The sequence below is a fragment of the Varroa destructor genome, unplaced genomic scaffold (genome assembly GCF_002443255.2).
Source record: "Varroa destructor unplaced genomic scaffold, Vdes_3.0 BEIS01000004.1, whole genome shotgun sequence".
Classification (NCBI taxonomy): Eukaryota; Metazoa; Arthropoda; class Arachnida; order Mesostigmata; family Varroidae; genus Varroa; species Varroa destructor.
In genome coordinates, this window is record NW_019211457.1 from 22064096 (window position 1) to 22076694 (window position 12599).

The following is a 12599-nucleotide window of genomic DNA, read 5'->3' on the forward strand; positions in this document are numbered from 1 at the left end:
TCTCTCAGAATAAACAGATCTCATATCGTATACGGTTTGTTGTCCACGATACTGCATATTGTGAATGGTAGAGGTATTGACTTTTGGTGTTTTACGCAAAAATCCTTTGTTCCCTGTTTAATTAATTATTGCGTTCAAAAAGTCGGTGTCTAACACACAAGGAAATCCTTTGCCTTGCTACTCATTATCGACATCAATAATTAGTTGTTTATATATAATTATAAATATTATTATTATATTAAATATGTTTTATATATAATAACAACAATATATAGTTGTTGAATTAATGTTTGTTAAAAAATCTCTTATTATATTTAGTTGTATTCAATGCACTTAACGCAACTTTGTCGCAACAATTTTTCGTGCTATTTAATTGCAATTTTTCGCATTGCGGGCTTGTACTTAGCCTTATAAAACTCATAGATATTGTCAATTCGTGAAAGAACAGCACCAAGCGAATATTCTTTCATTGTGCTGCCGTCAAAGGCTGCCTTATAAGAGTATCTGTTACCGGGTTGCAAATTCCTATATAGCTCACTCTTGGCAAATAAACTTTAAGGTTTATTTTAGCTCCGTGTTATTGATTTATCCGTATATATACTTGTCAAAATAGCTAACACTTTTTCCTTACATTACCACTCTTTAAGAAACTGCTATGAATATGATACGTAATATGTGAATTTTGATCTTAAGAGTCAACAGCAAGACATGTTAGGGTCACCAGTGTTCTGGCATTCCTGTTCGCAACTTCAGCTTTGACGAAATGTGGAAACTTTTAATAGCCATCGCCTTCAACTCAGCTTAAACGTTGTAACGTTAGTAACGGACGGTATCTAACTATGATGGTCGTTGTTGAAGCTGTCTAGATTGTTCCTGTATATGGAGATAATTTTTTGATTTTTGGAACTTTCGTAGCTGTCTGGGTCAAAATTTTACGGAGTGCTTTGACATACACGTTCATAAGGTCTATCTACTCCTCATTTTTGTTGTGGTCTTGGACACCTTGCTCGTATTTAATCTCGTCGATTATGTCAATTTGCATCGTATTTAGGAAATAGTACCTCGACACTTCGAAAAAATTTAAAGAACATAAGCATTTTTTTTCATTTAAAAAAGACCGAATTTGATTCTAGCATCTTAAGATTAATGTCTATATTTATTATTTGCTCGCGACAATTGTTTCATGCTGCACGGTAGGATTGTCTCCTTATATTTTAATACGACATATTGCTGTTATACTTGTGTGCCGTTTAACCTATGCTACCCTTCACTTTTTCCACTCGTTGAGAAATGTGGGTTTGAAAAGTCTCTGATACCATTATTACCGCCTTCATGGCAAAGCCTAATTCAATGCCAATATGCAATATTTTGGTTTATAGAACTGGTAAAACTATAATAAATCAAGCACTTGAAGCCTCTGTAATGAAAAGAATGACTAGCTAAAGGAGAAAAAGACGCATGTCTAGAAGATGGGCTTCCCCAAAACTAACCCAGAAGCATGCTCAAAAAAGGGCAAAAGGCGGTACAAATTCTAGTTCTCTAATTTGCTTGTATTCCAAACCTCAGAAATGTTTTAACTTGATTAACTAGGAGACGCTGAAGGTAAAGATAAAAATTCCATATTTCCCAGGCATTCTTGCTTGGTATCTAAGTGAGTGATAAGTTCGAGGAAAGGAAGGCACTGCTTACGATGCTATGTTATGCAGATGATCTAATATCAGAGATTATTGTCTGGAAGGAGGCGACTTTAGCCACAGAGATAACTAGCAGGATTGATAGTGCGCAAAATTAGTTAAACGTTGAACAAAAAGAGGCACTCTGGAATTAAGGTAGTATTTACATTGTTTATTTATTTATTTAATCATACTCGTCGTGTAGTATACGTGCTCGGCGCGATATCAACCGGCGTTCAGCCAGGGGTTCAACCGTCCAAGCCACCGTAGCGAGAAGGTACCATTAACCACAAACAAGTACAAAATTAAAACAAGTATTGATTTCACATTATTTGATTCGATCTCGACGTACAAACCACTACATTTACCCCCGTAAGAACATATTCGATCATGCGAATAAAGGTTTCATAAAGGTTTTCTTCCTTGTCAAATGCGCCTATAATGACCTTAAGCATTCCGCTGTTCAGCAAATACGACTAAAGTTTTGTGTATATAAAACTACTCGTTCTACAATATTGTTTCGTCGTATCTGTTCAAACGAAAACTGTTTATAAACAGCCAGGAACTTACTTTTGGAAGTGCTACATAGAAGGAATTAGGGTTTCACACGGAGGAATATTATCAGTTGTATTTGTAATTCTAATTGTAAATCTAAATTGTAATGTAATAATAATGGGATTCAAAAGTGTATCCTACACCCTCGGCTTTTACTGTAGTCATTAAAGCACGCATAACCACACGATTCAACATCCTATGAGGGCAGTGTGTGAGCTTAAAACATATCAACGCTTTGCTAGAGCGAATCAAGTTGGTTAGGTTCCATGGGGTTCGCTTTCAATAAGATAAAGTGAACTAAGAGAACGAAAATTTCAAAGGAGCATGAAATACGGCAAAAAACACTAAGGAATCTTGAGTAAAATGTACTTATTTTTGTTGAAAAGATAAAATAATATTATACAACAACAGTTCGTATAAATATATTTTCGTAAGAATTCAGGGAAAAATCAAAATAATTTTTATCTTGAGTTGGTCAGAATTCTAGGCTTCCTAACGAGATCACATGAAGCATTGAAAAGCATAATATTATCTACCATGGTATGTTTTGCATTTGTATATATAGACTTCATTTGGCTCACAAGAACCAGAGATAACGCAAAGTTTATAGTAAAAGTTATGCCCCGGGTGCCTAGGTTAAAATATCGCTATTCGGGCGATTCAGTGTGCGATTTACGATTTAGACCAGCTTTAGACCGGTAAAACCTCACGGCAACAATTCGCAAATTTGTTTTTCCAGATTGAAGGGCATTTGGTGAAAAAAGGAGTACTCGATAGTTTGAAGCGTCATCGTAAGTCTACAATAAACAGGGGCGTCCTAGCGAGCTAATCGTGCAAGAGTGTCCAAGAGCACGCTTGCATAGACAACTTCAATTTAGCGTTTCCAAGTTGCAACAAAGAAATGTTCCCATATGATTTCTACACCGCATGGAGCTACTAGGGCCGTTTTGAGGTCAAATAGACAAAAGTCGGTAAAGACTGGCAGAAAGTACGCATTTCTGATAGTTGACGTCGCTACCATTGCACCATTCTGTGATATGTGACAATCAACTTTTACTGTTTAACAAAGGTAGCCCGAGCCAGGAAAAATTACTTGCATAGACGACGGGCGACTTCACAACAAAATGCGTTTTGAGATGCAGTTTACCGTTCCGTTTCAAACTCGATTACCACCTTTACTGTCAGGTTTGCAGAAGTCGCATGCGGTCTAGCCATTTTCGTGGATAACCAAATCGTCGCCGTGAAGAATTACATTTACCAAGTCTATGGGGCCTCGGGCTCTTGATGATATGCTGTTAGTAACGCAAAGAACATTTGAAGAATATTTGCGAAACCTATGTCTGAGAAAAGGAAAAAGCTCTGCCACGCCATTGTCAATCCTTATCTGGTTTTTGTGAAGGACAATCATTAGAAGCTACAGAATTTTTGAAGGGACCCTCCTCTTCGTTAGGAAATTCACTTGCAATGACGTCCCTTGGCGCAGAATCAAAAGCTGCTTTCAAGTCTGAAAATATGTTGGACATAGGTGAGTTTCCTTAATCAGAGTATGCTTAATATTGGCCAACAGGGTTTTATACGACGTCATGATTCATCGATTGCGTTGAAATTCATGCTGACGCCAACGATATTAAGAAACCGAATTAGTATTATCGTGATTAAAAAGGGTAACGGTTTAGCATATCTTCTTCGCAACACTATACTACAGGTCGGCAGGTCTGGGCTTCCTTACTTTTTAAAGTAAGAAGTGTAACCTCTGACAGCTATGCAAAACGGGCTTTAAAGTTAAGCCTAGTAGTTATCATGAAGTTGAACAAATACGCCGTTTAATAGGACTAAAGCAAGCTCATCACAGAGTGAGTGAAGCACGTTACATTAAATATCCTTTAGAAAGAACAGATCATCGAATTCTGCCGTATCCTCTAAATTAACAGAAGCAGCAATGACAGTTACTGCGCAAATCTCATCCGGTACGAGAGAATGTAGGCGCTGTGTTAATTGCGCGCGGTTAATAAACTGTTAGAGGTACTTAACCTATTATGTAAAAATTGCTCGAAGATTTTTCGTTTATTGTACAAAAATAAACCATGAACGGGAAACAACATTCTACCCTCACACCGGATAACTGTATTGTGTGAGTGACTCTTAGAGCAATTTATGAAATTGTAAATACTAATTTCCTCATTTCTTACCCTTCATGCGTTCCCTAGGCTTTGTATTTTATAACTATAAAGAAAGTACCTGTAAAAGTCTATTGTCCACAAGGGACATGCTGGAGGCACGTCTAATAAATATAAGGTAGGCCGAAATCCTTTTGTGAAATCTGTGCGAAGTATGACGACGTCATTCATGTTCTCGAAAGTTGTATGAATTCCAATGACAAGGGGGTGAATGTGTAAGAGATGTGTCTACAAGGTATTAAAATAGGCGAGTTCTATAAATTCATGCAAGAGAGAATCTGATTTCATTATTTATTATATCTGCTATCATATGATTATAAGCAATTTATTTAATACATAAGGTAATTTAAGAATATAACGTAAGAATCTAATGATGGATATGCTGATGGTATTAGACACCCAGGAAATGGCAAAGACTTAACCAATATAATGTATGCTTCTGTTCTTTAATGTGCAATCCATAGAACTTTTTGTATAAATCTCCAGTTTGAAGAAGGTACTGATTCACTCCTTTACCACGAGTAGAGGAGGTGTACACTTAATGCGCAGCTGGATTGTTGATTGCACAAGCGATGAAATCACAATATAACAATGCTACCTAACACTCATGTCCAGGTTTACCAGCCGCGGCAGATATGCTATTCAATACAGAATGGAACATTTTTGTGCCGCCGTACATAAAGCAAACATATTTCTTAAGAACAATAAGAAATATTGCTGAGGTGTAAAAGTGTGCATTGCGTCCAGGCGTCACACTTTTAACATGTGAAGGGCATCCCTTCATGCAGGGGTTTGACAAAGAAATATTAGGTTTTTTTTGCGTTCACTTTACTACTGCATAAGTGGGGACTGCGCTACCGCTTCCCTATCCCAATGATGACACGCTGCTCGGTATTAATACTCACGTGATTTTCGATGATGTTGATTCGCCAAAGCCTTCGAGCAGTGGAGTAGCTTGTAGGTAGAGTCACCAAAACGCGAGCTTTACCTATGAGGTTTTGAAGAAATAGAGCGACATCAGGGAATTCATGAAATTGCTGCCAAGGGTCTTTTCTCGAAGGATGATTGTTCCAATCTTGATGAATTCCCTGGACCTCGACGAGGATCTTTTAGGCCAGGGAAGCTTTTTGGTTCAGCTCGATGGAATGGGCGTTTCCTTAGCTATCGGCTTAGCTCTACCCACCTTCTTTGCATTCTCTTACTCCTATATATTGGATGTTATGTCTGGCGCAAACCGATAATTAGCAACCAAAATGAAGTTTGTGGTGAACGTATGCATATCAGCAGAGTCGTCCTTGCAGCGTCTGAGTTGTACAAAGTCGGCCGGGCTGGCCCAAGCACGATAAAATGCCATCAAGGACGTTTTAGACATATTCTTTACACATATATGTTTTAGGACTATATTAAAGCTATATGGTCTACCACAAGGCCATTGACACTGACCTCTCAGGTTTACCAAATGAAATTGAGAAGCAGCTTTTTTTTTATAGTCCATTGTTAAAAGACTCAAAAAAGAACTATAGTAAACAATGTAGTAGCACGAAAATTCAATGCATGCACCCGGTACCGAAGTAGCCAAAAGACCTTAAAAAGGGCGTTGCGCGCTGTCACACCACGTTGCACTATTCACTATTGTAACCTCAATCCCGGAAAGAAATCTCGGAAGCTTAGAAATATCTAAGATATTGTCTAATAATTATAAGAACATCGACCTGAGCGTTACCATTTTCCGTTCTGCCTTCCATCAAGATATTCATCTTACAGGCTGCATCTAGCCAGCAGGTACAAAAAGTAATTCTAATATTTGGTTGTACGTAAAGTCAAAAACTATGGTTATCTCGGATGAAAGAACATCACTAATAAGACACTAATAAAACTACTTTCACGGGAAGAATATGCAGATTATTAGTATTGAGGTAATCAACTTTTCCAAAAATCAAAAAGCATTTATTTTTACACGTGGACTGGGCGTGGGGGTACGCCTGGTGCGAACAAAACCGAAGATGTACTTCTCCATATTCTAGAAAATGTGTCTCCTGAGGGAGCAAAGCACTTCTGCTTACTTAGCGATATATGTCTTAATCAACACAAATATTACCTCATACCTCAAATGCCATTTGGCTTCCCTGAGAAGTAGGCATCTCCGACCTTTTACCATATGGAGCTATTCATATTGGCTAGTAGGTATAGTAGTCGGCAGAGCTAAAGATAAGTTACAAAAATTTGTGACCAATGTTCTCCCACAGAAGTGTTTCGAAGTACGTCAAGATCAAGAATTACAGTAGCGATTGGCAGATCTTTGACTTACTCAGTTTTCCCTAAGATGGTTAAAAAACTAAGCGGATATTCTTGTATCACTGATGACCGAAAAGTCTATTTGAATATTTAGATATGAAACGGATAAAGGTGATCTTAATGGTGAGTTTACCGAAACACCTGTACGTGAAAGAGTTTTACACCCTCATCTCATCATTCTTATCGCCGTAAGGCAAGACAAACTTGAAAGCAAAGCCACTGCAGCAAAATTGTGTTTCATGAGTGTCATGTTGACCACCTATTACACTAGTGAAACCGGAATGGCCCACAAGGCCTTATTGAATTATTGAAAAAGACTACTGATTGAATCCTTAATAAGTATGGCTCTTTTTGTCATTCAAATCAAATACGCTGGCAATCATTTAAGAATGATGAGAAATGTAAAATTAATATGTTGACATTTTTAACACAAGAAGAACATTTTTAGAAAGCTTTGGCCCTTCTTTATCAAGACACGTTATATATACGTACAATGTTCAGAACGTTACCCAACCGAACTAAATAATTTCAAAAGTACACTTCCACTTTATTTATTTTCCTTCTTTGCTCTCTAGATGTACTTTCACATAGTGATGTTCTTCAAAATGAAAAAGAAAGGCAAATGATATTCAAAAATATATTTTAGAGGACGCTGAGTATTAGCTGCAACTGCACCGTCCTTAACTAACGGAACCCTAATTAAGAGATCCATATAGAATTTACCTCATGTCTGCTATACTTTGAAAGCTATTCATATTTCTTATGTGTATATTATTTAGACATATACCACATGACAAGTGTGGGTAAAGAGCAACACATCAACTTGAACACTAATTTCGCCGATTATTGATCACCATAAATTGCTGCTACTTCCAATAGTACCAGGTTAGCGAAATTAATTTTGTAAGCGTGTTTTTGCCTTGATATAAATTTTGATGATAAACGTTTCGTTCTACCGCAATGTTCCAAAAATAATGGGCTTTAGTAAAATATAATAGATCTCATATATACTTGTAGGGACAATCCTTAGGTTCAGAAATACTATTGAGAAAAATGGTCGGGTTAGATCTTACATCAATAAGTGTAACAACAGTGTAATGCCTGGCACTCTACTGGCACTGGTAACTCTATGATAGGTATACACCATTTGTGGTTTTGGTTACTAGTCAAGAAAATCTCCTTACAAGATGCAAATACCATCTGTGAGGCAACTGGGAGCAGTACTGCCCAGATATCCCTTTTTAACGCACTAGCGTATACGCCTACTCAGTACTTGGCTGTAGAAGCCTATGCTGTGCCTTATTATCGGCAAAAAGGCCTAACAATGTGTCCATGTTTGATAAAAACTTCACTTGAAGGTGAAAAGGTTCAGTGGATCATATATAATGAAATTTTAGACTGTCGAGAACATCAGCTATTCATAGAAAATAATTAGGCAAATAAATCTATGAGTTCTATTTATAACATAAAAGTCCTAGGTAAAGTTAGGAAAGTAATATAATACACTAAGCATAATTATAAATGCGCATATACTTTTGTAATCGAATCAATCGTATGGGTGGCTTAGTCATAGAACATGTTAGAGAGGGGGCCTCTCGGAGAAACAGCAATACATAATAACCAGGATTCATGTGGCTTGAATTGAGTTTAAAATACGGCGAGAATTCTGGCAGTAATAGAATGGGTCTTCATTTTTTCAAGCGCTTTATTTAGTGGCAGTGAAAAGTTGCGTTTTGCCCAGGTTCCTCTACAAAAATGCTGGCCAAAAAAAAGCCAAGTAGAAAATATCAGTCATAGTAGGAACACAAAATTCAAGGAATATACGAGCATAACTAAAGACTTAAATGCACTATGAAAACGCAAATGTAATTTTTTTAAGGTAAGCATACATTATTGTTATGAAAGGTTTTCTAAGTAAATCCCTGACATCGAGTTAAAGCATTTAGTGGTATCACAGGTGGTACGCCCAACCCTCCAACGAATAACACACAAATTAGCACCGAGTTTAGTGGCAGTCATGCTAACTTGCGATTATATTTAATAGGCGGATATATTAATTAATATAAACAACAACTAATAAATACCCATGATTGCTAGAGCAGAAAGTAGTGCATGTACAAGAAAATTATGCTGAAAATGAAATTGGGACGTCACAAAAACGATAGTCAAAAAAATGAAGCCAACCGCGTATATGTACCACCTATAAAATTCTTAGCCGGTTTTTTTGCTGCCTAGGCACGCTTTTCAAGTACGTGGCTTTAATAGCCAGCTCAATCAACTAATACGGGCAAGCTATGGCCTCACAATCGATTAGACTATAGTTATTGGGTTGATTTGAATGTATCTTCACTTGCATAGTCACATGCCTATCACATTTAAAATAATAGTAAAGCGGTTACGAAAAAATTAGGAAAATTCGTATGGCCGACTTAAAATATTATTATTTTTTTACTAACATAGATTTTATAATATATTATTAATATATTATAAAATCTATGTTAGTAAAAAAATTATTGTAAAATCTGTGTTAGTAATAACGGTCAGTAGCCTAGTGTGATAGATCGTTATCGAGATAATTCCAAAGAGAATGTATGGCGAATTAGGGGATAATTTTCCTCTGGTTAAGTAAATGCTTAGATGCATTTAAAAATGTCACCAGACATTTGTTGGATTTAACTATTTAGGTTACCTAGGAGAACCCAGAGCCACGTACATTTTAGTACGTGTTATAAATCGCGGAACCTAACTTACGTGGATTTATCGGATACAGCCGTATTCAAGTTTTCCCCGTCAACTTTGAAGTCGAGGTCAACCGCCATTGGAGTAAAAGTACAAGTTTCACCACTAGTGTCCTCTATTTCTTTAAAAGATGAACGCAACGAGGGTCTTCGACTGGGAGGCGGAAGTGGAATTGCCGTAGGTTTTGGTGATTCATCTATTTTCTTCCCCATCAATAACGCGTATTCCGATCGTGCATCCTTACCTGCAAAATAGATTGAAGTATTCGTTAAGCTCTTACACGGTGTTTAAGTGATTCTGGTACAAAAATAGCAGCGTTCCTTGTGGCCTTACATAGTAAAGAAAACTAATGTCAAGAGTTTTTTGAGGCATTTTTTTTCTAACAAAAGATTCTTGAAATATTTCGACTTTTCGACTGAAGAAATATCCGAGTTCTAAAATGAACTACAAGAAATAATATTACGCAGTAATCTACTGGAGATGAGATGTTCCTTTAGTTTGCATAAGCTTAATAAGTTCATGGTTTGCTCGAACAAATATTTTACGCGCGAATTAAATGGCATTAAAGCTTTTAAGAAAAGATTTTCCATTTCTACTAATCATAACATAATCGGCAGAAAATATGTTTATTGGACTACATGCCATATTGCCCCGCTGTGCCTCTTTCATCGAAGTATGCACCGATATTTATCATCTAGTCATTATGATGCCTCAGTTCCATTTTTCCAGATTTTCTATATTAAAGATCACAGTAACTCACGATATTAAACTTGTTTAGCGAAACTGCGTTAAAAATTACAAACGGTTATTGGGTACGGGAAGCTTCTATTTATTCTGCCCATCATTAAGTCTCATTAGAGCCAATGTTTCTACATATTTATGTATTCATTTATATTTGGTGCTGGCCGTACAATTTAAGGTGCTCAAAGTGCTCAAAGTTAGAAACATTTGCGCCACGCAGTGGTCACTGAGAAAAAAGCAACAACGTGCGACATCACAAGCATTGCGCCAACGAAATATGAAGATTCGAACTATATACATTTTGAGTACGTAAACCTCTACTGAATGGTTTAAATTTGTACGCTAAATCGCTCGTATTTGTTGACTGCTCCATATTATAGATTAACGCTAAATAACGATTCGTTCTCACAACGTTTATCAAGATATCTTCTGTGACAAAAAATACGTGCAAAAATTTTTTGTAAGAATGCTTGAAAATGGCTTATGCAGTCAGCTTTGCTATAGCCAAAACTGGCTGCATAAACTTGAGCCAAACACAGACTAGGTTTACGCAAGGGTTGAGGTTCTTCTGTTACTACGAAATGTATTTGTTTAGCCTGAACAGTAACAAACAGTTTTAAAAGTTCAAAAACTTCATATTATTACTGTTGCTCAATTCCCATACCATCATCTTTAGAGCAAATTAATTCAATTGACGACGACGGCGTTTCGGACCTTGACGAAGCTTCACTCTCCTTAACACGGAATCTTAAATTTACTTCTTCCGTGTCTCGTGAACTCAGCGATTCGGGAGACGCTCCACGAACGACACTATTCTTTCGACCCGCGTTATTTTTCTCGTTTACCTAAAGGCAAACATGATGATTACTTAAGTTATTATCGCTATAGACATGACAGATTAAAATAACTTCGTGTACTTTATACACAGACATATAACAAGACCCAGAAATCGTAGTCACGCGTCATCATATATCAGCCAATAATGAAAGATCATACACGAATGTACAGTCTGGCCGATATACACATGCCAGCTGGGCGTGAACGAGTATGTCGTCCTCTTGTAACCCGGTCTAGTGTGAAGATGCCCACAAGAAGTATATTAGTACGTTTAAAAAAGCCTTTTGACAGCTAAAGAGTTTTCATTCCATAAAGTAGGAGAAGATACGCAAATTATTATATAAAAAAGCGGATTTATCTGTCCGATACATTTGTAAGAAGGACATATTGATGCCGGTTCTGTATTATATATATACAGACTTATATTACTATGCATCAGTTTTACCGACTATTTTATGAATGCGGTGTTTTAGACTGCGAATTGTTTTCGGCGATGCTTGACACACACTGTCTTCCTCATATCTCCTCATGAAATTTCGAAGCGAATCAAACATTAGGGCTGAGGCGTACACGTGGTATCACAACTACTCCATCCGATTAGTCCGGTTAGAAACGTGGTTGCAAACAAATTGATTATTTTACGCTCGCTGTGTTGCCTTATCTTGTTAAAACCAAGAGTCATTGATACCCAATGCCTTTATACTGGTCCACTGTTTGAAACATGTGCGGTTCGTTATTCATTACTGTTGCCGTTCTGTCGCGATATCCCAAGGTAACAAACCCCCTTCACACCTTCGTTTCCTCGTTTAAGTGAAGTCGTTGGTCGACAGTTGCCCTAGCATTCTGTGAGCCGCAAATGCAAAATTTTGCTTATTCACATACCATGAAAATTACATAGAAGATTAAGTGATCAAAGAAGTCGCTGGCATGTACTCTGTTATTTAATATGCGGTCGATGGATAATTGACACGTATGATAGTCCTGGAACTGTAATTGTTGAATCAACTACATCCTCTAGAGATGAAAATGCAATTCGCTTCAAACTCCGTACCACAATGTGTTTCCACAGGCCCAGATGTTAACGAATGTGTTACGAACCTTGCGTTAAGATCGTTGGGTAGGCGTGTATATCGTTGTCCCTGTGTTAAAGCTTTTTTGTTCGGTCCTACGAGTGAGCCTGTCTCCGCAAATTTTTTGATCAATTGCATCATTATTATTTTCATCAACCCATCCGTATCCTGTGCAATATGTCAGGAATGACTGTATGATATATTACATATGTATATATAGAATCGTCTACGCCGAGTTGCTGAGAATCAGTACAAGCGTAAACGAGGTGGTCGTCTAAACTGCAAAGCTAAATTCCGTAGTGAACTCTTTGACAGAGTAAGAAAGACGTTTTGTTGCCGCCGAAACTACCATTTCTTCGAATTACATTACTTAAAAAATTGCTAAGAACAATTAAAAAAACTGTGCAGCAGATTTCGAAACGTTTTCATACTGGCTTCAGCATACATTCACAGGCTAAGGAGGTGGCTACTAGGTGTGGACATCGTTTTTTGCGCTGCATTCTTTACTATTA

General features: G+C 37.2%; 1 protein-coding gene across 12 annotated transcripts in view; it reads right to left on the reverse strand.

Moving 5' to 3' along the window:
* LOC111250276 (uncharacterized) overlaps positions 1 to 12599 on the reverse strand; it is a 77618-nt gene that overhangs the window by 7761 nt on the left and 57258 nt on the right. For 10 of the 12 annotated variants that reach the window (XR_015326084.1, XM_086986584.1, XM_086986585.1 and 7 more), the window contains 2 exons: positions 10845 to 11025; positions 9452 to 9683 (listed from right to left, as the gene is read on the reverse strand). Coding sequence is in view for 10 of the 12 variants with exons in the window: in XM_086986584.1 (XP_086842710.1) it covers positions 9452 to 9683; positions 10845 to 11025 (413 nt within the window). In the remaining 2 variants the exon portion in view is untranslated. The other 2 variants (XR_015326085.1, XM_022805242.2) reach the window with 2 other exon arrangements.